Below are 26,100 nucleotides of genomic sequence, written 5' to 3'. Positions count from 1 at the left end.
ACTTAGAGCAGCTCACATGAGAAGAGCCAATTCTACAGAAAAAAGCAACTTACATGTTCAGCTGCATCTCTTAGGTATCTGGGAATTTCCCGCTGTTCTTTCAGATCCTTCTTCCTGAGTCCATTTTAGCATTTTAAACATCCCTGCCTCTTGCCCAACAGCAGTGCTCTCATTCCGATCTCACGTATCACCCTTGCTGCAGCACTGGCGAAGCACTCCAAAATAATCAAGTTCCTATGAAGAGTTTCAGCCTTTTCAAATGAGTTTGTGCTCACTGAGCTGCCATTCTCCAGTCCAGCAAGTCCCTGCTGAGCCCAGGGCTCATCGCTCATTCCCACGGCTCATTGCTCATTCCCACGGCTCTGCTGGGCCTCCACCTCCCACTGTTGGTCCCCCAGGACCAACCTAGATACCTCTCTTCCACTTCGACAGTACCCAGCACATAGGGTGCTTCCTTCTTATCTTCAGTTTCAAATGGCTGGAGGGCAACGCAGAGAGGAAGAACTGAAGCAAAGGCACTAGCCACCCTCCTCCTGCAGCACATGTTCCTGCTTTGCACTATCCAATGCCTAACACTTCTGTCCAGAAGAGGGGCTAGGGAACTCTTCTGGCAGCGAGGGAAGAACCCTGCCTTCACCCTTCAAGACAGGATTTTAATCTTCAGCAGTAAGCTGGACCAAACATTGAACAGAAGTTACTCGATTCTCTCTGGGCTGCAATGCCCAATGTCTATTTGCCTGCTGAAGCACAGCCCGCTCAAACCCTCAGTGAACACCCAGCCACTCCACCACTAGAGATCACAGCAGGGAAGCTTAGCTGCAAAGCACAAAATGCTCCTGCTACACAGCAGGCAGGAAAAGGGCTGCCGCCCACAAATTGTTAAATAACCTGAAGGTTTTTCAATGACTGAAAACATTCAGTTGTTACCCCACTGCACAAAACCCCAGAGGAAAAAAGAGATTAACAACCAGAAGGTTTTTTAAGCTGGTATTTTTATTAGAACTCTCTACATAAAGCACCTTTGCGCCTGCCTTAAACTTATAGTACTTCTCTGAACACTGCTTTTCTGTAACACGGTACAAGATTCTTCAAACTACTCCGCATTTCTTGATTTGGACACTGCTGCCTTCACAGCTTGCATAATGGCATCTTTATCAATGCCAAACATCTTCAGAAGCTCAGCTGACTTCCCGCTGCGTGGTACATGAGATACAGCCAAGCGACTGACTGTGATGCCAGGCTCACCCACAACTGCAGCGCACACTGCTTCTCCAATGCCACCTATGACAAAAAAGCCAAACACAACATACATCCATATGCTTCAACAGGCAACGTATAGATTGCATGTATATCTGATGCAAACGCCCGTGCAAGTTAAATCCTCAATTCACATGCTTATGAGAAACACCAATCACAATATATGTCTGAGTTGCACATTTGCAAAATGAAAACAATTCCCTATTTCAAAGGCATTCTGAGGACAACCAGCCTGACATTTCTGGCAGTAAGAAACATATACCTCTAAAGGGCACAGAACTGTGAGAAAGCGCTCACCACTTCAGCATCATCCAACAAGAGCCACGTTTCAAAATGTATTTAGACTAAGGAGTATTTACAAATGTACTTAATGCACTGAAAGTCTTAATTCCCACCAATCTCAACAGCATTTAAGAGCTCCATCTTTTCACAATGCCTGTACACGTCGCTAGACACCTCCCTCTGAGTTATGCAATACATTCATCACAACCTCTGCTTAGAGCTCAGCTCAGACTGAATCATGATCAGTCACAGGGACAAAGGATGCAGCGGGGAACTGCGTGGTGGCAGGAGAGACACTGGGAGCGGGAGTACTAGGGAAGAAGAAAACACAGGACTAGTGTCAAGAGCACGTGCTCTGAGACCTGGCAGGAGACACCTTGGTGCTGCACTTCAGTTAGGGTGTATCCAGGAGCACAGGGCTTCCCACAGCTCTGGGCATGGTGTGATATAAACAAACTTAGCTTCCAGCCAGAGACACCTCCATGGATGTGGCTGACAAGATCAGACTGATGTGGGCTTGCAATGCATTCAGGCTTCTGATGTGTGCACACTTGACCTTCCTCGACTGCATCACACAGAGAAAGATGCGCCAGTGTAAATCGCATGTTTATCACCTCAGAGTGTGATGATATTACCATCTTGCAAATCTGCAGTAAAATATTTGCCCAGAGTTGAAAGATAAGCTAGAAAATGATGAGGGTCAGTGATGCTATCACCATCCGTAGTCTGGAATAAAAGTGTGGTGTAACCAGCACTTATTGTAATACCAGATCACTTCAGATACCTGGCAAAAGTGATGCTTCACCTGAAAGTAGGACAATATTATCTTATCTACTAATTTCTATTAGTAGATATCTATAATATCTACTAATGCCATAGTTCACAGCTGCCCCTCTGCAAATTTCTCCATCTCCCCCCAAGAGGAGCAAGCCTGACATGCAATTCACAACAGCTGCTCTCTGTTTGCATATGGTGTTATCTTCCCGGGACATGTTTGCACAGGCAAGCCCCTGAAAACCTGTGCAAACAAGGCATGTCAGAGAGCAGCGGCAGCAGATTATGAAGTTAACTCCAGTTGGCAGCCGCTCACAAGCAGTGCTCCCCAGGGCTCAGTTTTGGGGCCAGTTTTGCTTAATATCTTTGTCAACAATCTGGATGAGGGGATCAAGTGCTCCCTCACTGAGTTTGCAGATGACACCAAGCTGGGCAGGAGTGTCTATCTGCTGGAGGGTAGGAAGGCTCTGCAGCGGGATCTGGACAGGCTGGATCGATGGGCCAAAGCCAGCTGTATCAGGTTCAACAAGGCCAAGTGCCAACTCCTGCACTTTGGTCACAACCACACCATGCAATGCTACAGGCTTGGGGAAGAGTGGCTGGAAACCTGCCCGGCGGAAAAGGACCTGGGGGTGCTGGTCGACAGCCGGCTGAACATGAGCCAGCAGTGTGCCCAGGTGGCCAAGAAGGCCAATGGTATCCTGCCTTGTATCAGGAACAGTGTGGCCTGCAGGAGCAGGGAGGTGATTGTGCCCCTGTACTCGGCACTGGAGAGGCCGCACTTCGAATACTGTGTTTAGTTTTGGGCCCCTCACTACAAGAAGGACATTAAAGTGCTGGAGCCTGTCCAGAGAAGAGCAGCAAAGCTGGTGAAGGGTCTGGAGAACAAGTCTTGTGAGGAGTGGCTGAGGGAACTGGGATTGTTTAGTCTGGAGAAGAGGAGGCTGAGGGGAGACCTTATCGCTCTCTACAACTAACTTAAAGGAGGTTGTGGTGAGGTGGGTGTTGGTCTCTTCTCCCATGTACCAAGTAATAGGACGAGAGGAAATGGCCTCAAGTTGAGTCAGGGGAGGTTTAGATTGGATATTGGGAAAAATTTCTTTACTGCAAGAATGCTCAAGCATTGGCACAGGCTGCCCAGGGAAGTGGTGGGGTCACCATCCCTGGAGGTATTTCAAAGACAGGCAGATGTGGCACTCAGGGACATGAGTTAGTGGTGGACTTTGCAGTATCAGGTTAACGGTTGGACTCCATGGTATTAAGGGTCTTTACCAACCTAAATGAGTCTATGATTCTAAATAAAATCCTGGCACAGAATCTGGGGGAGTGTTATAGAGACTGCTCTGCTTCTCCAGAGAAGCATGTTATCTTAAGATTTACTGGGGAATCATCTTAGAAACTCCTTCTTGCATGCATCAAGCACTTTCTACCCTAGCTTAAGAACACTACCGTGTACCAGCAACAGATCCTGAAGCAGTCTGTAACCAGGTGAAATGAAGGAACAAAAAAGAGTCCAGTCAGGATGTGAAGTGCTCTGGCTCTTCACAGGCCCTGATCTACTCTTTTATAGCAGTGGAGAAGAAAGAGAGAGGAATTTATCTCAGGGTGACCACGGAAACTGTCAAATCCATCTGATTTCAGGAAATCTGAAATCAAGCTTTTGGACATAGGGAAAACTTATGAAACCTGCACAGCAACGGTCTCTCTTGCAATTTAATGAACTGCAGAGCAGCTGCTGTAAGGCCATTCTGCAACCATTCTGTGCAGAATCACTGCACCGCAGCAGGAATTTATAATTTCACTGGGTATAAATGAATCAAGATTTCACTTGGACCAAGCATACAGAAGGGCACTCAAGGGCAAGTTAATTAGAAAAGCAGCCATGATTAACCCATTATCTTTGGAAACTTTCAAACCTCAGTGTCATCTTCTAATCGGAACAGCAATCAAAAAGGCTGAAACTTCTCTTTTGCTTTAACTGAACAACACTTTCAGTACTTAAAGGCAGCCTATAGGAAAGATGGGGACAATCTTTTTAGCAGAGACAACAGTGACAGGACGAGGGGTAATGGTTTTAAATTAAAACAGGGTAGGTTTAGGCTAGATATAAGGAAGAAATTCTTTACAATGAGGATGGTGAAACACTGGAACGGGTTGCCCAGAGAGGTAGTGGAGGCCCCATCCCTGGAAACATTCAAGACCAGGTTGGACAGGGCTCTGAGCAACCTGATCTAGTTAGCGGTGTCCCTGCTCGCTGCAGGGGGGGTTGGACTAGATGACCTCTAGGGGTCCCTTCCGACCCAAAACGTTCTATGGTTCTATGATTCTATGAACAGCACCAAATCCCATACTTCTGTCTCAGGTTTGGAGAAGCTGTGAGCTTCCAGCCACTGGAGAACAACTGTGTGGGCTGTGACGTCCTGGACCCAGCTCACCTTCATGGTAATGGTCCTCAACAGTGATGATTCTGCCCTTGGTCGCTCTTGCATTTTCAAGTATTGTCTTCTTATCCAGGGGCTTTATAGTGAAGGGATCAATCACACGGATGAAGATTTTTTCTGCAGAAATAGAGTGAAATGATTTACAACATGAATTTGGAGAATATAAGACAATGCAAGTGGTACAGGCAGCCCCTGTGATCTTTTAGAGCTATTATGAAAACTGTCTAACTCCCAGGTATCTGTACTCACAGCTTGTCTACCACAGAATCCAAACAACCCTGATTTTTGTATGCACTCTTTCTTTATGCACCTTGTGAAATAGAAATATCCATGCATTCCACAGACGAACTTCCTGAGGCAGAAAAGCCTTGCAAAAGTGACTCACGGTGACTAGGACAGCCCATCAGCAAAACAGTAACTTAACTGGCCTTCCCACACATAAGGGCAGAATCTAGTTACCAGGAAATCCTTATTCAGACTATCAATCACAGTTGCTTTCCCACACCTTTATTTTACCTTTATTACCAAGTCAAGCACAGTTTCCTCCTCCTTCTTTGGTCTGTAGGTGTCCTGAATTCTTTATTGCAGGCTGCCCACCTACCAAGTACACCTGCTTGAACTTTTCCAGCCCTGATTGCAGCACCCTTAAGTTTGGCATCAAAACCAGAATTTTTCCTGTCATCACAAGGCAGGCCAAGATTGCTTATTAAAGCTATGTACAAATGGTGATTGTTTATAAAGAATAGCAAATTACATGAGGTTTTGGCTGATCTTGGCTAGCTGAACACTGAGTCATCTCTTACCATACATAAAGAAGCTCTATGTTCTGTTGACAGTTTTGTGACTGAAGGCTCTTTAGTGGTCCATGTATTTTAGGTACTAGACACTGCCCCTACACTAAGGGATTATCTCTCCATAGCTGGTTATTCACACTTCAAGATCAGCAGAGCATTGCAAAGCATGGTAAATGTGGAAAAATAACAATAGTTCTGAAATTACAACTTTCAAAATGTCCCAAGCTTGATGGCTCAGCGTCATGACAAAGTATCTGCACACCTAGATACAGCATACAAAGCTACCCATAAGCCACAGGCAGCACTAATTGTATTATCTCTTACTATTTGTAATCTCTTCCTGGGCATAGGCTACTGACTCATAGATGGATTTTTGATGGTTTCTTTCTCTTCTTATTTCATTAAAGGATTTTTATATTTGCTGTGAAACGTCTGTGCATTTGAGCACTATCATAGCATTATCGCCTCCCACACTAGTTAAAAGCCGATATATTCATTCAAAAAAACCTGGTTAGCAGTGAACCATATCCACACAAAGGCACTGCATATCAACAGCATTGTGTAAGGGCACACACAGTTGCTGTGGCTCGGCTGACAAACTGTATTTTGTTAACTGGCCCCAGCCTGATTGCATTCTGTTTTGTTGGCTCCCTAGCCCACCCAGGCAACATGCCAAGGGAAGGACCACTCCTGCTTCTTATGCGCTTCCTCTAAGATTCTGCCTGCAGGGTGCTTTCAGACAGAGAAGCAATTCTAAGGAGGCTTTGATCTGATCAATTTGGCAATTTTCATGGCTACTAATGGTGCTAAGCTAACTAAAACCTACTCAAGTAGGCAAGATTGGCAGATGTCATTGCACTGTACCAGCTTAACAGGTGACCAGCTGTGTGTATCATTTTAATTAATGTTTACTAGTACAAAGGGTGAGCAGTTAGGCTGAGTGGTATTGATTTCTTTGCTGTGTTAAGTGACAAAAAAAGGAAAAAAACGTCCCATAATCTGATCACCTTTTCTCAGCTGCTCTGCTGCAGCCAGAGCCTCATGCAGAGTGACTCCTGCTCCGATCACAGTCACTTGGTCATCCTTACTCTTCAGAACCACCTGCAAGAAAATGTTTCCATGTATTTTTAACAATAAATCTTACTGACATTTCTAACATTTCTGGAGATTTTATTAAAAAGATCAAATCTTTGGCATTAGAATGCTTTAGAGGGAAAGAGGCTTTCACAGGAGGAACTGCATATTTTTTCTGATTCTATTTATCTGGGCAATATTTACCTTTGCCTGTCCAATATGGAAGTCCTCATTGTTGTTGTAAATGACAGGATTTTCAGGACGACTAGTTCTTATGAAACAAATGCCCTGTTTCCGAAGTAAACATGTTATAAGTTACAAAACCAGAAAGGTGTTGACATTCTAGTTTGTAAACCCTACGAAAAAATACAGCAAAATGACTTTTTATGTTTGTCTGATTTTCATCCTTCTATGTTACCTCTGGTTCTACTCAGTAAACTCCTCCCTCCTCCCATTTCCATTATTCTTTTTTCAATAGCTGGTTGTTTCAGACATTACAATACAGTTAACCTCTTCTTTGAGCACGCTGATAACCTGTAATTTTCTTTATGATTCCAAGATCCTTATTTCTCTTTTGTTTTCTCGTGGAAATGGTGAATCCTACTTGAGCTAATTAGAATCTTAGAACTTTGCCATACATGTGCAAATCTTACTCTAGCGACTTTAAAGCAAAAGAAGAAATGCTCAGCTGAAAGCAAGGAAAAATGCTTTCCATCAGTTAATGTTCAGATGCCCTTCCAATATAAGTAACAAACCAGTACTTAAATCTAATCTCTCCCTCACACTAACTTTCCCTTTCTGCACCCCCCCCATCTTGTTTCACATTTGTTACATACCACATTTCTACATTCCTTCACTTAAAAGCTGTACTAGCAAGACTGAATTTTTTTTTCAGATTATTTGCTTCTTTCTCAAGGTAAACTCCTAGGGCAACCAAGAGAAGTGCCAATCAAGGAGATAATCCAACCCAATGCGACCAATGATGTTTGACCATTACTATGTCAAATTAGCTGAGGGTAAGAGAGATCAGAAACTCTGTCACAGCCACATTGGAAGTCTTAGTCATCTTCAGCCACAGCCCAATTTAACTGCAATCCACCACTGGCAACAGAGGAGCAAAAGATGACCAGTGAGACTGTCAACTGGTACAAGCACCAGCTCTCAGTATCTCCAAAAGATGTAGACTGTCTTGGACTCCCAGAGGACATGACTCCTGAACTTCTACATAAAGGCACTTGATCAAACTCCTCAAGATAAATTTGTCTCTCCATATCCAGCTTCAATTTTGACCCCAGAGATATCCCAATAGGAGACTACTTTCTGTAAATTTGTTCAAGACCAACAAGAGTTACACTTGCCATTATTTCTGAGCCAATTTAGGCCCAAATTACAGTCACTACATCTCCCCAAATATGGCCCACAGCATTCTAGACTGTTCATTCTGCACTAGCTTGGACAGAATGTCTGCAATCTTTCCACACAAAGAAAACATCCCACTGCCACACTGGAGCCTTTGAAAGAATTTATGTGGGTAGACACATGCAAGAAACACGCCAGAAGCGACAAAAGTAGTACCAAAAAAAACCCAAAAACAACAACACTCTGGCTCAGAAATACTGCAATGCAAACCTTGGTGTTGGCAGCTATTTCCACTGCTTTTTCAGTGGCTACAGCATCGCTAGGGTAAAACACAGTGGCATTGGGAACAGCCCGGAACATGCACAGATCCTCCAGTCCCATCTGAGATGGCCCATCCTCACCTAAAATAATTAAACCAGGGTTATAAAAAAGTAAGTGCACGTTTTTGACAATCACTCAATACAGCAGTGAGGTTCAATGTAAACCAGAAAAAAAAAATTTGTATAAAATCAGGCACACACAGGACATGCAAGTCTACCTGCTTGAGAAAAGAATCATCTTCTCCTGAAACTTGGAACCATCTAACCAGTAAATAAAGATAGAAAGAGACTAAAAAGAAAGAGAACTGGGGTTAAAAAGAACAAATAGAAAGTAAAGTATAACAATAAAACAACACAAAGGAAGACAACCAAAGTAGGAAGGGTACCGATACAGAAAGAGGGTCACAAGGTATCTGAGCATCTTCAGATTTACATGTACCGAGACTGCACAAGCAAAATTTATACTTGTCAATAGTGTTCCTCTAGATTTAAATTGCTGGAAATGTGAAAGGAAAATTGCATGTGTTCCATCAGAAAGGGAGAGTGCACTTGGTAAAACTACTCTCAAATTGTTAGGCTCACTTCAAGATTAAACGAAGGGTATGTATTTTTCAGTACTATAAAAAGTCTTTTAAAGAGCAATAAGGCATCCGTGTTGTCAATTTAACAACTCAAGCGCCTTACGGCAATTGTTACAGAGAACATGTGCTGGATGCCATGGTCTTCCATAAAGAAACAATCACCACAACACCCCCCGGCCCCAATGACCTTATGTAACGGTGCTTTGGGAACGGCACAGTTGCAAACTAACCATGCAGAGAGTTCTGAATCCAGTCATGTCACAGCCTGCAGAGCAGAAGCAGGGCAATAAGCCTTCCCACATGCACCCACTACCTGTTACTCAAGAAGGATGAGTTCACGAGGAAGGAGGAGAGTATTTTCACAAGAGCAGCACAAAACTCTGAAGAACTTGAAACATGTTAAAGAAATCAATCATTGAACTCTGCCACTATATGCTATGAATAAAGTTAAGAATCAACCAGGAAGAGAGTGCGTCTCGGCTTTCAGTCATAACATGAAAAAAGTTCTCAACATCACAGTTTCGCAATCTATACGCAATCTGACTGAATACGTGGCATCTCAGTGGGCATCTTCCTTTCCTAAAACGCACCCAAACAATGTATACATAGAAGAAAAGTGAAATTGCAAAGAATAAAATTAACAGGTACCTGAATCAGAATCTTGCCCAAGGTAGAGAGTACTCATGCCTGCCCTACTTTTGCTAATATGGTGCCAATAATACCAGCATTCACAGCTGATACCAGCAATTTATCGACTAGCACTAAGCTGAGTTCAGCCCCAAGTGCATCTTTATGAAAATCGTGATTTAAGTGGGTTTAGTGTAACACAGATCAAAAGACAGAAACTACCAATTACATCTGCAAAATCTACATTTATAGCTTAATAAAAAAAAAGTGAGTGCTTAATATGATCAGTATAAAATTACTAGAATATAAAACTGGTTGTCTAAACAACTCATATTTATATTTTTGACACATGTACACTATGATTTCTTTCCCTATATGTTCAGCTGAGAACACAGAGATTTTCCATCATTCTCTTATGACCTTGAAAACATATTTAAAGTTCCATTAGAAGTTTTGGTCCATCAGCAACTATTGGTCTGGGAGTGAACTTAGTACACGTTCAGAAGGTCACTATGACAATTATTTCTCATACATTTATTGGGCCCAGGTGTACCTAGAACTCCATACATAAAACTTCAATTTTCACCACAGATCCAGTCAGGATTCCGAATTCCATGCAGGCCCAAAGTTCTAATAGCAAGTACACTTAATTCATACCCTTCCATTTAAAATTGAATTTTCTAACTGCTAAAGGGTTTCTCTGAATTACTTTCTTTTACAACCTGGTTGCAAAACTTTGGGTTCAAATTCTTTTTTTAAAATCAGAGTTGAGGCCTGAATCAGATTTGTAACTCAAACAACTTTATAAATCCAAGTACGCACTTCACAATCACAGCTCCCAGCAGAACATTTCAAGTCCTGAAAACTGAAACTTGGAAGTGTAGTTCTAGGAGACAATTCAGGTAACCCAAAGGAGTTACCTTCTTAAATGAGCAAAGACCAAAGCTAATTGGCTTTTCCACCAACACCCTTTGCTGCTTGCTAAAAGACTTAAACTGGATTGAACTAGACTACGATGAGGTGGGAGGACTGATTTTAAAAAGAGGCTTGCAATAGAATCCCTCCCTTAATGACACACACAAGCCATAATCTGATATACTATACTTAGTCTTTGCTACTAAAGCATACTCTATATTGCTGCAAGTTAAGCTTGAGATTCTAGATGAGACTACACAGGTTTATGAAGTATCTTTAGAACTTTATAGAGATTTACCAATACTACAGGTCAAACTACCTATTTTGCTTTAAACAAAAAAACCCCAACCCTCCTCCAAACCGTACTGCTAGCCAAAACTATTAAATCAGCTGAAAAACTGATGTATGCAGATAGCCTTAATTTACTACCCCTGTCAGTTCTCCCCTTCTTTTCTCCTATAAATACCTAGTAGCGTTTCAAGTATGAATGTCTATCAGCTTGACTGCTAGACACTTAACACTAAATGGATGGCAACTGCTGATAAATAAGCCAAGGCTGCCCTTACCAATAGAAACACCACAGTGTGACCCACAGAGATTGATGTTACTCTCAGAGATGGCAGCCATACGGATCTGGTCAAACGCTCGTGTGAAGAAGGTAGCAAAGGTGCTGGCAAAAGCAACAGTTCTGTCACGAGTGGCACAACCAACTGCAATGCTCACCTGAAAAGAGGAAGATTGTACAGGAACAGTGAATTCCTCATTTATGATTTGTTTCCAAGAGATCATCTGTGCGACTTCCTACTGTAAAACTTTAGCAAGAAGCTCTTGATGCTGATTAAAAAGTCTGCTCCTAATTGTTGGCCTTTTCAGAAAAGACAGAAGGCCACTTGCTCCCCCAGTATCTATTTTCCAGCATCCCTTCTACTCCTTGCCTCACCTACTAGCTATTATTGTTGATCCTTACTGGCAGCTTCTTCTCTTCATCTGCTCTAAGCAGCCATACACAAGAGTTTTAAGACTTATCCATCCCCCCTTTCTTTTCCTGGATTAAAGGCTTACACTTTCAGTCCAAAGGACGTGGTTTTACTATCTCCAGCAGACAAAAATTATCATTACTAAGTGGGAATGTATTTACCTGTGTTATTTGGACTGTTATTTACTAAAAGGGCCCTTCTTCATCAAGATGGAAATTAGAACAAAATCCTTAAATTGTTTATTGCTACAATTACCCCATACATTTATTTCACACACAAACTGGTCTGCTCTACATGGCAAATTTCTCCTAAGCTGATGTAAATCCAAAATGCCTGACTCCGGCTCATGAAACTGTCCTAGTATAAAATTTGCAAGAGATGGTCCATGGGTTCTTTGGTTATAAATCATTAAAGAAAACAACAAATGTCTGCCTGAATTTGTGTCTCCAATTTCATTTGCTTCAGTGAAACCATACAGGTGGTAACTGAAGACTCAAACAGATGAATTATCAAATAATTTTTGTCCTTTCTCTACAATTCTCATCAGGCTAAAACGATTAATTGCTTCTCTGTCCTCATCTTTATAGCCAAGTCTAGTATAGAACTCATTGTCACATTGTACTCATTGTCACATTGTGACATTCCATTTCCTGTGAAGACCAAAAACCCCTAAAAAGTCTTCTGAGTTAAATCTCTACAAATCACATAGTGGAAAGTATTGCTACTGTTCACATGTCATCATCTCCTTGTGTTCTGCTGAAATGCAGACAATATGACCACAAAAATTAAAAGAAAAAAGGGGGATTTAGGAAGGAATTATTAGAAGCACTCCTGTTGTATTATATTTGTAAGCTTTTGCCACAGCCTAGTTTCTCCCTAAGAAGTGAGCAAGTCAAATTAAATATCCATGAATACACATGTAAAAAGCACGTATTAAACCCCACTCTCCAAAGACTGAGACTGAATGGTCTCAGATACTGCTGTGTAATACCAGTATTTCATAAACCCAAGAGACCAGTTACCATGTTCTGTTCAGCAATGTAGCATTCAATGTAGCGACTAGGATGTTCTTTCTTAAAAAGCTCTGAGAAGGTGGAGTTCTTTGTGTCCCCATCCAAAGCAATCACTCGATCATTAGCATGGCCCAGTTTTGCAAGTGCAACACCGTAAGCTTTGCGCGTAGCCCACTAGGAAAAGAAAAATATAGCAGTACTGTTATAACTTCTAGAAGCTTTTGGTTTTCATTTTCTTATTTTTCCATGAGCGCATGCACATACAATTAAAAACAAAATGAAACACAACCAAAAATATTTTAAATGCTAGCAGTATCAAAAGTACATATGAGAACAGTGACGCACAGAATAGTAGACAAAAAAATAAAAATAAGGTGAAGCATCAGGACACACGTGCTGAAATCAGCAACTCCCTACTAATCCAGCTAGGACTAGTTTGCAGTCATGGAAATTAACTGAACCTCGTGGAGTTTCTTTAATTTTAACTACACATAAAACAGTTTCAATAATTGATAACGATCACAAAATTAAGAAGAATATTTGAGTCTTTATATTTTAATATATCCTTCCAATACCCTGTGAGCTGAATGTCTGTGTGCCACACCACAGAAGTAGGTGTTTACCAGGGTACTCAAAATAGGAGAGAGGAGGTGGGTAGTTGAAATTTTGGCAACTGATAACAGAAACCCTCCTGCCACCCATTAAACAGTCTCACACTTGTAGATATCTGACAAACAGTGAAAAAGGAAGGGAGTACCTTTTCTCCCACTTTGTAAGTTGGTGGAGATGGCATCTTAATATTTCTAATATTTACTACAGGTGCATCTTCTTCTGGGAGGGCTGGAGAAAGCTTTTTCTTATTTTGGATTTTGTCATCTATTTCCTGAATGACTTGTTCAGCCATGTTTTTTGGAAGGGGTTTTCCATGCCAGCTGTCCTTATCTTCAACACCTGCGTATGTAAAATTACATTACCAATAAGAAAAACGTATGAACTATTTAAGTTTTCAGCTGCAGATTTTACTCAGATAAAAGTGTAGTGGAATATGACAGGGTAGTATAGTCTTCCGAGGAAGAACTTCCTTATTATTCCCACTGTAAACAATTACAATAGTATTCAATTGCATTAAGACAGACATGTTTACATACAGAAGAGAAATAGTCAAATGCCATATATTCCAAAGTAGTGACAAAATTCCAGTGCTGTCAACTGAAATTGTTTTTAAATTGACCTAAAGACCTGGTCCATAAGTGTGGCAAGAAGTAAACAGTAAATCAGTGTGAACAGTTAACATAACATTTCAACAGTTAGGCCTAAATAAACTCAGCTAAATTTTCAAACAACAGCTAACCAAGCTGTCTAATTCAAACAAGACCTGAAGTTTTACAGCTTTATTTTAATAGCTTCTGATGACTCTTCTCTTTGTGCACCCAGCACTAACAGCAAAATTACCTCTCTGGCTGATATGCTGCTTTTCACTGAGTAAGTCACTAAAAATAATGAATTTTGGCTGCTTATTCAGTGAAAAGGAATGAAGATATTCAGTCTTGTTATTAATATCCGCCTGGTCAGAAAGGCAAACTCAGAGTGCTGCTAAAAGCTGTAGCTGAAAAGAATCACGGCAACCCCTGACACACTGAATATGTATTTACTCCGTTCTATGGATACAACACTCAGTCAGCTAGCATACATGTCACTTGCAATAACCAAAATCATTTTCTTGGCACTAATGCTGTTGAGAAGCATAAAGAGTTTGAAAGACTTTCTGCATGCTGTTGCTCAAATGTGTAGGTACACATCTGTCTCCTAGACAATGACATTTAGGTAAGTTTCACACCACGTGAAAACTACAAAAGGATCTCAGAGGCATCATGAACTCCAAAATTCAAACTGCTGCTCACCTATGAAATAATTTCTGTGGACTACTGTATCCTGTATCTCAATGAATTACACGTCAGATCATATGAAATAACCTGTAGTATGCTTAAGTACCACATCTCATGCAGCTTTGTTAAAACTGTAAATGCAGCATCCCTTCTCGTTTTCTATGCATTTTTACTGCATGGCTGGTAACAAACAGACACAGGTATTTGCAACACAGGGAGCATGGAACTTTTGAGACAAAATTGCTCGCTTCTCTGTCTCAGAGTAGTCTCTGTGAGTCTAGGGATCAAGAGTAAGTCAAGAAGGTTGCCTTCTTTTGCTAGGGCAATTTTCAAGATCCAGTCACACGGTTCAATGTTCCCCCTCGTCCCCAGCCATCTTCCAGACTAGAAAAGTCTTTTTAAAGAGTAACAACTCAAGTACAGCTGACAGCAGAGGAAATTGCACTCTGCAACTGGGGATCTGTAAAAGCCCAGTCAACATGGAAGCGCACCTGGCTGGATAATGTGAAGAACTGAGAGCCACATCTTTGTTTGCTTCCAGTGATGTGTCAATTTAATGCCCTCCATAAGAAACGGCAACAAAGGAAAAAACCAATAGGGTGAAGTTCTGAGTTTTCAGATTGTATGGTAGTATGATCAAGTCAAAAAGCTGACAGGATACCAACCTTTTTCTAATGTATGAAACGTTAAACTTCTGGGTTTTTTTAATGATTGCACCTTTATTGCAGCACTATGTACATATTATTATGCACACACAGATGCAAAGCAATAGATGTTTTATTACCTGATATGCCTCTGCCTTTAAAAGTCTTTGCAATGATAGCCGTTGGCTGATGTTTGGCCTGGCCAAAGGCTTTGCAAAGTTCCTCCACACTGTGTCCATCAACGATGATAGCATGCCAGCTAAGAACGCAAACAGATCAACCGTTTCTAAAGGGTTTTAGCATGTGACACTTTCTGGTAGTTAGCGACAATAATAACAAATACTAACTTCATTCCAATGCAGTGTCTTTTTAAGTGACCCAAAGTACACTACAAACATGAACTAGCATTCATTTGAGATCATAAAATATCATAGTCCCATTTTTATAATGCAAAAGAAGTCACAGAGGGATTAACAGCTACTAGCAAAATCCACAGCCCACAGGTAACTAAGTTATCCTAGATTTCTTCAGACATAATGGTCATTTTTAATCAAAAGAGCAACTCAAACATCTAGAAATCAATTAAAGAATTTACAATGAAAGTTGATTAAAATAACAAAAATGCTCCGTCACAATTTGCATGGCCACTACTTGTATCTAACAGAGTTTTTTTGCCACAGATTTTTGCACCTACATAGAAATATAAAATTCTAAACTAAATGCAAGCTGCCAATATACAAAGAATTCTCTTATGAGTAATGGTTTCCATGCCCTTTTTTTGATCTACATGCTATGACAGCACATTTGGTCACACAAGCAGTTATAAAATCTGTATTTAATGTGATAAAAACTGCTTTAAGATCCTCTTAACAAATTTATCTGAGTAATCAGTCCTTTTATTTTTCCTCTGAACAAAAGTTCTGCCACTTTTAATATTTCTGCTGTACAAATAAAGACAACCAACATCAGGTGTTATGAAAGACCATCTTTCTTGGTGATGGTATCCTTTAAGAGCTGAAAGCTCATTTGAAAAATCCTCAAAAGCAAATAAAACATCCAGTTTCAAATGGGAGACTATACTGAGTTTTTTTCCAATCAATCACTTACCCAAAGGCTTCACAGCGTTTCTGGTAAATTTCAACATGATGCTGCAGAGGGGCAGGGTCACTTTGTCCAAGGCGGTTAACATCAAATATAGCAACGAGATTATCAAGCTTGTAAAGCCCAGCAAAGGCCATTGCCTCCCAAACAGAGCCTTCAGATAACTCTCCATCTCCAAGCAGACAATACACTCGATAGCTAGAAGAAGGGGGAAAAAACCCCAAAAAACAAAAAACAAACACACCAGCTTTGATGTGTAAGCACAATTGAATCAAAAGCAAAGCCCCTCTTAACAATTCATAATTAGGACTTTTCTATACCAAACTCAACTCCCATTGCTCAATGTATTCACCTCAGATAACCTTACATAAGCTTAGACAAATTAAATTCAAATACATTTGAGCGTTACAGATGAAAAAAAAAAGATAAGAAATACTGTACTCCTTTTCAAAAATTTGTCTCAAAAAAATCAGGTCTTAGGCCTCCTACTGGAAGGCTTGAATGAAGAGGCCCATTAAACACTGTCACTGTGACTCAGCAAGATCACTAATAACGCATGAAAGTTACTGTCTGCTTCCTCATTCCTACCATATGCTCTCTGGAAGGATGACCAATAATTTGATTTCAGGAAACTATAAATCAGAGATGAACTCAACTACGGATTAAAGCATGTTATTTGTTGCATAACTGAATTCAGAATTCAGGGAAAGAGATAACCAGCATGATAGCACTTTGCAGACTATTTCTCCAAAGACTGAAGCTTTTTATTTAGGTAAAACTCAGCAGGAGTACTGCCTGATCTCTGCAGGATTCAGACACTATATTTTTCTTTTATTACCACTCTCTTTTTCTGGATGACAAAGCTTTATAAAATGTTTATTACCTATTGAAATTTAAAAATCAAATATATAATTTTAAAACAAAATAATCAAGATGGCTGTTAGCAATTTTTTTTTACTAGCCATTAAGCTATAACAGACTTTTGATCCGAATCCCACCTGCCTTCAGCTAAATCCAAACTCCTTCCACATAAGCTGCTCCCCAGTACTGCATGCAAGACCACCTTTTTCTTCTGTCATGTAAGCATTGGTTAGCTTTTTTCCACACGTAGCATCTGCTAAACTCAATTAAACTCAGCAAGTCATCTTTCACAGAAATTATTTCAAGTTAGTGAAGTGTAGGATACATTAACCAGGCAGCCTATGCTCGAATGTACTAGAACTGTCACATAAAATACATCAACTACATCAGGCTATTTTCCTCCTCATACAGATTTGCCTTTAGACATCTACTTTTCTTGTCCACAAAACAAATGGCAGAAGCAGTCATTTTTGTCTCTATGGAGTAGAATGGCTTTCTGATAACATTTTGAAGCCCTACTTTGTGATTCAATGGTGCTATTATTGACCGTAACAGTTTCTTATCTAGAAACTCCATTATTTGCCATCTGACTTCGAACAGACACATCTCTAGTTTTCGTTGTCCTTCTAAGGGGAGACACACCAGGCTCAAAATGGCTACCAATTACTCTCTGGAAATTAGAGGCTGCTCCAACAACTTACTGCCTTCTCTGTTCAGGAACATCACCTTGCAATGGTGTGAGGTTACAAAAGGAACACACATATGCACTAATTCTTGCTAATCTTTAAATCCTTGGTAGTTTCACTGTCAATGGCCTTGTAACTATCAGGCTAGTAATCTATCATTTAAAACCTGAATTTGAAGTTAGATTTAGGAACGGAGAACAGAATAAAGGAGGTTTTTTTTCCCCTGAGACAAGAATATAACTTCTTTTCACAAAATATTTCCACTGAATGCCCATATTCATGAAATATGAAGGTGGAATTACCTGGCTCTGTCGAAGAATTTGCCAGTGTATGCCATTCCACATGCAGCACCAAGACCCTGTCCAAGGGATCCAGTAGCCACATCAGTGAATGCCTGCCTCTGAGAATAAAACCACAACAATTATTTTACAGTTAAGAAACAGAGGAACAAAATCCCAGTGCTAGGAGATGGTTCAACATACATCAAAATTCAGCTTCTCAGCCATAACAATACAGTGCAAGTCCCTCCAAATCTTGCCCTGTTCCCCTTCTTTCCTTGCAATGCATGTACCTTGATGACCACTGTCACAAACTAACTAGGCTCTCTGAGACGGAATGGTACCTAAGGCCCAGGAATTTCTCAGCTATGCCTGGGATGGCAACAGTTAAGAACTGATGATTTTACATAAAAAAAAGAATCAATTGAAACAACTGGCTGGGAATGGAAAGACCAGCTGGGAATGGAAAGACCAATGAAATTACCTAACTGGATACAAACTATTGAAATATCTCAAAGCTTCTTCAAGGATGAGAAAAGCCATGCTGGAACTTTATATAAACCTTTTTAAAACAGAAAAGAATGACATACAGGACTGTAGGAGAATTTTACTACAACAATAAAGGTAACTTTTTCCACACTTATTCAAATGCAGACATTGATGTAGTTGTGAATCCATAAATATCATCATCCTTTTTGTAAGTCTTTATCTTTCCCTGTACTGTAGTCGGCAATCAAGAATTGCTGCAAAATGCATGCACTTCTTGTTTTACAGAAAACACCATCTTACATCAAAGGTTATGAGCACTCACTGGTACTGGGTGTCCTTCTAAGACAGAATCAATTTTCCTCAAGTTCAGTAATTCTGCTTCTTGTAGAAAGCCAGCCTCTGCCCAAACAGAATATAAAATTGGTGCTGCATGACCCTAGAAAGAAACATAAATTTTAAGCAAAGCACAAGTTTCACAATATCCTAGTATCAAGGCAAAATTCTACAAAGCTCACAAACCCTGGAATCAGGTTCTTACGTCCACTAAAAAAGGATCGAGTTACAAAACACTTTTACAATGCAACACTCACACTGATGCTTCTTTCCATGTCCCCCATGCCCTGCTCAGAGCATCCCAGATAGCTGACGACAGTTAAGACAGAAAGAATGCAGCACTCCTGAGAGCTATTTAGGATGTCCACACACACACACACGCACACGCGCGCGCGCGGCAGGGAAAGAAGGTCTCTCTCAGCCATGCAGGTCCAACTCCAAGAAGTAGTTTTGCTATCCAAATAAAAAAACCTCTTGATTCAATTTGCTTTGGTACCAGTTTCAAGAACAGAGCACTGTTCACTAAACCAGTAAGCAGATGGATGAGCAAGTGTTACGCCATTAGAACCTCTTCAATACATATGTATTCAAAGTAAGATGCAGCGAGGGGTAACAGGCAAAATTTTAAGCTTTATCCACTCAGATCCTTGCAGGCAGGTGCAGCTGGACAACTGCAAAGTAGCAGTAGTCATCTTTCTCATTAGGAGTCAAAAAAGCATGCAGAGGTTTAAAGCCATTTAGCAATTCTGGGCGTAAACTCTGATTAAAGAGAGGTAAAGCAAACATGGCAAAGCGACTCTCTTACTGCTTTACCACCTCAGCATTAGCTACTTGCTTTTCATCCAATTACTTATGTCAGACTAGCAACCAGAAGTGGCAACAGTCCTATCCAATGCAAGGACATACACCATCAGCTATGCAGCACTACTGTAAGCCACCATGAGAGGAACTCTGACTCAAAGATGGAACGTGCCTCACTGGAGTACATATCCCATTTTTTACATCATTATGTTTTCTGAAGGCCCCCCAACTGCCTTTATGTCATATGATCAAAATGTCCCTGCGGTTTGCAAGGGCACAAGGCAAATGGGGGCAGAAACACTAATGGCCAGTCCAGATTGTGGTTTTATGTGTTTTTCTGAACCACAGTGACTTCAGAATTAGCACTGACTTTAATACCATACTGGCACAGTAGGAATGCAAACTACCCACGAATCTACCATAACTGTTTCATATAACGCTCCCTGAAAAGCTGACAGTAATTAGTGCACATTGTGATGTGACTGCAGGCATAACAGCATGGCTGCATTTAACAAGTAGAGCACAAAAGCTAACTGTGACTTACTCATCAGAAAATTGGTTATGCCAAAATAAAACATACTTTAATATTCCTTGATAGATTTTATAGACATGATAATAACTTTTATTATTTAATATTGGAACAACTTAACATAGTGAAGTTAAGACTTATCAAGACACATTATAGAGACATTTTTAATCAGTTTTGAGTTATGCTACAACTTAACCAGCTTATGTCTTTCTGAAATAGTCAAATTCCAAGTTCTCAAATATTTCCAATAGACTTCTGTGTAGATGCAAGCATAACTATGCATAAGTCAAGGAAGACAAGTCAATTGAATTTACGGACTGACAGCTTTTTAATAGGAGACTGCAACAGTATAGCATAACAGTTACAATTTTACCTTTGAAAGAACAAACCGGTCATTGCTGGCGTTCCTGGGATCTTGCACTTTGTACCTCATGGTATGGAAAAACAGCACAGACATAATCTCTGCTGCACTGCAACATGACGTAGGGTGCCTACAAGTCAAGAGAGACCCAAGATTACCATTTCTCATTATTGTTTGCTCAGGACCACATTTTAAAAATATCACTTTACCAGTCCCCTACTCCTCAGCATTAAAATACATAGTCTTAAGTGTTTTTGATAACCCATCCCATCTACCATTACCCCAATGCCAATTAGTTGTATCTTGAGACAAAGGGAGCCTTCTTATCTAGCTAAAGTGGACGTTGAAAGATAGACGCTGGTGACAGCTCAAAGACCTATCTTTTAGAGCTCTCTGTTCTTCTTCATGCCAAGGGACACCACCTTAATCGGCGACTGAGAGGCACGCGAAGCAGTATGACCCTGTGCCTGAAATCATGCTCTACTGATTTATCTGGCAGCAGAAATTCATGCTGATGCAGAGGAAACAAAGACAGCTTTCCACAGTACTTTAGCCACTCACTGAGCGAAGGAATTAAAAGCGTGGCATCATGACTTGTTCAGGCCCCATTGCACAGGCACGGATTGGTAACGCAAAATTAACTTTTGCAGAAAGCTCTGGAACATTTAGAACTCTATATCTTAAGTACCATTTAATTTCATTTTACCATGTTAGAGCTGATGGAACTGAAATTCTGATTTCTAAAGAAGGCAATAAATAATACAATTCTTGTATTTCATCTTCTACTGAAACTGGGCACAAAAATTTACTGTCTCCAGTAAACACCCAGATACACATTGTGAAATATGAATTTGCTTAATCTTTGGCTAAGAGACGAACCAACATTTTCTACATTTAAATCTATATCAGTTTAAAATATTGAACTAGTTGGTTTATCAAGCAAGTATCTGGGATGACTTTTGCAACAATTTTCAACAGCAGCAAAAATTAATACTTCAACTATAACTTGCTTTAGAAATACACAGGCCCATTTCTGAAGCAACAATGCCATATAGTACCAACAAGAAAATATAAAGTTACATAAAAAAGGGTTTTTCCAAGCGGCAAATACTGAGTTATTCCTGAACAAGGTATATATTTCATTTGAAGTGTAATAGAAGGGTATGCAATTATTTTATTTATCTACATTACTGTAATTTAAATAGTGATCACTGTAGCTGTTATGCATCTTGAAAGAATGGCACTACTTGGCCATTAGGTGTATCAGCCTTGGCTTTTCACTTGAGACAAAGCTTAAAAGGGGTAAGGAGACTCTTTAAAAACCCCTACCAAGTGTGGGAAGTAGCATTTTTCAGATTTTACTGGTATAAACAGGATCATTCTTGACATCAGTGGTTGCTACCAAAGTACAGGAAAGCGAATGATGAACAGTAAGAAGGTTATGGCTGCAGAAAACTGCACCAGCTTTGAAAATATCTTGCAATCTCATCTCACTTTCTCTTCTACCAACATTTATTTTTTCATCTTCAACACGATACTCTTAAAATATTTGACCCTACTTGTAAAACAGGACAAATTTACTATGAAAGTGTCACATATCGTTTCCCACATGTACATTTACCATGCATGTTAGGATTAGACAACACTTTCACTCGAACTTTAAGCAGAATATTCTCTTCTGGTAGTAATAAACCTTCCCTCCCATCATCCCCAATAGTGCTGTAATAAGAGAATAAAAACATGCAAAACACTAGCAAAATATGAATTACGGTTAGTGTCCATCCCTTAGTAAGTACTCACACACAGGGAACCAAAAGAATTAGCTTAAAACCATGGTTCAAACATATTAGTAAATATTTATATATTTGAGTTAATCAATAAGCCTTACATGCTTGTTTAAAGCTTTCATTCCTTTAATTTTATTAACTTTATACTTAACCATACTTCTATGAACTCCTGGTCTTGGTAAAAAAAGTTTTAAACAACCTAAAATGGTAGCGCGTGGAAATAAAAAAAAAGGTAGAAAAATTTAATAAATTACCTGAAAATTGGGGGAAAAAAAATTCTTATTAAAACTAACGGTTAATCATATGATTTCCTACTAACATAAATTACCCATTAGCTACATATCGGACACCAGAAACAATTCTAAAATCAACTATACAATTTTCTTTAAATATAGCCATCTTAACTAAATCTACTGGTCTTCTATTACCTCATACTTTTATAGTAAGTTTTGTTAAAATAATTCCCTGTTTAGCCTAGCAAAGTGTATTTGGATTACTTGTAGAAGGGCAGGAAAAAAAACACAGCAAGACATCTACACTATTCTCACACAATCTTCCATGTTTTGTTCCTGACTGAGAAACAACCTAGAACTTTCTGGTGGTGGTCCAATTAACATCCTTCTCTGCCAGATAGCTTCTACTGAAGAACTGCCTTAACGCTGAAATAAATCCCTTCAGTAGGAAACCAAACCAAAATACATTAGAACACTGAAATCCTGGATCCACACAAATCAAGAGTAAAATAATTACTCCAATGTAATTTTGTGGGGTTTTTTTAATTACTCTGCATCAATTTGTCTTAGCTCTGTCTACACGGGTCTACACATTTCAACTAAAAAGAATAGTGGTGGAACATTAAAACGGAATACTGAGTGAAAGACAAAAGCTAGAAAATTGAAGGAGAAAATAACCTGCAACAAGCAATCATTCCACATGTTATGAAATTTAACTGCCTCTTAAGAAACTCTTGCAACTTCCACTTTTAAGAATTTAACCATCTAATTCTAGGAAGCCAGGCACTCTTTCAAAACTGCAGAAATTTATCATCAGCTACAAAAGGGACTACCAGTTATGATGAAAGTGTCTTCACTACGTACCTAAAAAACAAAAAGACCCCTTCTTCCACACCCAAGTATGTTCAGTCTTTACAATTAACTTAATCAAATTTTTTCCCCACCTAAGGCTTTTTAAGCACAAAATGCTTTTCCAGTTCACTGAATTTTTCCACTACAGCTGGTAAAGTACTCAGTGACACGTTCAAGCATCTTCAAGATCAGACTACCTGATCTTTCAGCTCTTGTCCAGACCAAGGCTGTACTTTCTTTACATGTAAAGACTGCAGGAACTGGTGTGTCATGGAACCGCTTGTGTTGCAATATATGCCACAGTTTACAGAAATTACTTCCTTGAAAGAAGTACACAGGTCCTGTTTTGTTTGAAGTGCTTTTATTGCAAGTATTTCCTTCAGTTTTAAAAACAACACCTTTAACAAACACAAATTTCCTTACAAAGTCAATGCAAACATGACTTTTTTTTTTAACTGTAAGCTTCTATTTAAATTTAACTTGCATTCAAACATCTTTCTACATTCTTTGTGATTTGCCTAACACCACAACAGACTCGGAATGTCTTTTTCTCTTAGGCACATTACTACATCATCATCTTGGTAACCAAATCTTATTAATTAAGAAAATATATGACTTGTCAACAGAATCTTCCCTCCAGAGCCCATCTTTCATAATCTGCTCATTATCAGGTTGTGTAATAATTTCAGGCTCCATACAACTCTAGTGCTAGAATAAGCTAGAGTGATTAATGAAATGCCTTTTTCAAGAATTACTTGGTACTTTAGCATACATGATCCAGGAATAAAAAGCCTGAGGAAAAACTACTTTTACTGTTTCTTCATCAGTATGGGAAGAATAGTTTTACTATTGAATTTCATGGATCACAGAAGCGAAGCAAAGGCTGTAGCAAGATCCTTATTCTTTAATAGCACATCAGACAAAACAGAGAAATAATTTTATATGCAGATAGGACAACTGATACCATACATCTCTATGGCCTGTTTCAAATACACACTATGTTCTCAAAACCGAAGCCCAAGTTCTGCTAAGTAGATTTAGCACAATTTTTCTTACCTACAACCTTACACAGGCTTGTGGAATACTGCCCATACATTGTAGCTTTGAAACAAATCAAGAATTAAAAAAGCAATTGTTGGATATCCAGTACTTCTGTCTCCAGACTAGACCAAACTAGCTATGGCTTTGTAAAAACACGCTGCTATGGCTAGCTGAGAGCTTCCCGTGCCCCAACGCTCCATTTTACAGGAAGAACCACAGCAGCATTTTCATTCGCTGTATACAAAGCGAACGAGTAAAGTTCAGTTGCAGTACGCTTTGAGAGCGCCATGTGAGGTAGCCCACGCCAGACACAGGGTAGAAAGCGTAAGGCAATTCAAAGCAGCTTTGAAATACTTCATACACCACCTTTCTCCACACAAACCTCAGCATCCAAAGGATTCCTTCAATTTTTTTTTTTAAACATCCAGTTTCAAAGAGGTCCAAAGGAGGAAATTGCAACAAGATGTGATATTAAAAAAAAAAAAAAAAAGAGGCCAGCACTCTGTATGGAAGCACTCAAATATCTTATTCAAGCAGAAAAAATGGCTTTAATTTTACATGAGCAAAAGCGGATTGCTTGCAGAGATTTTTTTTCCATAGGTAAAGCACGATCAAAGGAAGGATAACGCTGGAATCTGCACACATCAGAGCCCACGCTAAATCCTGTCCAGAGGCCTGAATAAACCGCCCATTCGAGACCGCGGGCATTTCACAGATAATCCCGTTTGCGCTCACTTGAAATTCTGTGCAGAATTAGTTCCAACTGACGGGCACGAAATGAAAAAGAAACCGCTTGCGCCTCAGGCACAAATTCTTTGGTTTTCAGTCCTGCATCAACTTAGCATTCCCGGCCTCTCTCCGCAGTCACAACACCAGCGCGGCCCGCGGCGGGGCGGCTGCTGCCCCGCGCCGGGCCGCCTTTGGCCGCGGGAGCCCCGCACCTCGCCCGCGGACGCCATTTCCAGATGTGGCACCCCCACGCCAGGCAGCTCCGCGCGAAGCCCCCGAGCGCCAGGGGGTCTCGGCCGTGACCGCCGCCCACCCCGCGTTAGGGCTCCCCACCCGCATCCCCGCGCAGTGCGGGTCCCGCCCCGCGGCCGCCTCAGCCGGCGGGAGGCGCGGACCGGCCCCTGGCAGCCCCGCCCGCCCGGTGCTCCGCACAGTGGGCAGGAAGCACAGGACGAGGGGGGGAGTCTGCCCTCGGGAGACGCCGGCCTGTTCCCGGGCAGCGGGAGCCTGGCACAGCCACTTCCCAGCGCCCCCCCCCCCCCCCCCAAGCCGACCGGACCAGAAGCCAGGATGCGGGAGCGCGGATCGCCGGAGCGGCCGGCACCGCGCACCCGCGGCGGTCGGTCTGCGGCCAGGGCTAGGGCGCAGCCCGCCTGCCTCACTCACCCGGAGCCGGCCGCCGTCGTGGCCTTGATGGAGCTGATGCGGAGCCGGTTGGCCGTGTCCTTCAGGGCCTGTAGGGTCTGCTGGTCGGGCTTGTGGTAATCCTCCATGGGGGCGAAGCAGGAGGGCCGCGGCGGCAGCGGGGCTCGGGCGGCGGTGGCACTTGGGGCTGGGTAGGGAGGGCGGCGCGCCTCGGCCGGGCCGTGCGGTGAGAACGGAGAGACAGAGAGAGAGGGCGGCCGCCCCGCCTCCCGCCTGCGCCGGGCCGGGCCGCGCTCAGCGCCGGGGCCGCCCGCAGGAGGGGCGGGGCAGGCCGCGACGGCTCTGCCTCGCGGGGCCGCCGGCTCCCCCTGCCGGCGCCAGGAGGCGGCTCCGGTCGGTCGCCCTGGCCGCGCGCAGGCGCCATTGGCGC

General features: G+C 41.3%; 1 protein-coding gene across 1 annotated transcript; it reads right to left on the bottom strand.

The window, feature by feature from the left end:
- Positions 1 to 974: 974 nt before the first annotated feature.
- On the bottom strand, positions 975 to 25,964 carry TKT (transketolase). Its single transcript, XM_075432641.1, has 14 exons — positions 25,692 to 25,964; positions 20,396 to 20,513; positions 18,682 to 18,795; positions 17,895 to 17,992; positions 16,052 to 16,243; positions 15,085 to 15,203; positions 13,172 to 13,365; positions 12,424 to 12,588; positions 10,991 to 11,147; positions 8,252 to 8,382; positions 6,827 to 6,910; positions 6,556 to 6,649; positions 4,749 to 4,871; positions 975 to 1,281 (listed from the first exon to the last, which is right to left on the bottom strand). Exons 1-14 carry the CDS (start codon positions 25,796 to 25,798, stop codon positions 1,094 to 1,096), a joined length of 1,884 nt encoding a protein of 627 aa, XP_075288756.1. The 5' UTR covers positions 25,799 to 25,964; the 3' UTR covers positions 975 to 1,093.
- Positions 25,965 to 26,100: the final 136 nt, after the last annotated feature.

The sequence above is a fragment of the Opisthocomus hoazin genome, chromosome 11 (assembly GCF_030867145.1).
Source record: "Opisthocomus hoazin isolate bOpiHoa1 chromosome 11, bOpiHoa1.hap1, whole genome shotgun sequence".
Classification (NCBI taxonomy): Eukaryota; Metazoa; Chordata; class Aves; order Opisthocomiformes; family Opisthocomidae; genus Opisthocomus; species Opisthocomus hoazin.
This window is presented reverse-complemented; position numbering and strand designations above follow the sequence as displayed.

What these genes read in the sequence shown, in the direction of transcription:
- TKT (XM_075432641.1), bottom strand. Translation starts at nt 25,798, where the DNA reads ATGGAGGATTACCACAAGCCCGACCAGCAGACCCTACAGGCCCTGAAG. An exon ending in AAATAGCTGCCAACACCAAG is followed by an intron (nt 6,911 to 8,251) that starts GTTTGCATTGCA and finishes CTTCGGAAACAG; the next exon opens with GGCATTTGTTTCATAAGAAC. An exon ending in AGCAGAGCAGCTGAGAAAAG is followed by an intron (nt 4,872 to 6,555) that starts GTGATCAGATTA and finishes CTATTTCTGCAG; the next exon opens with AAAAAATCTTCATCCGTGTG.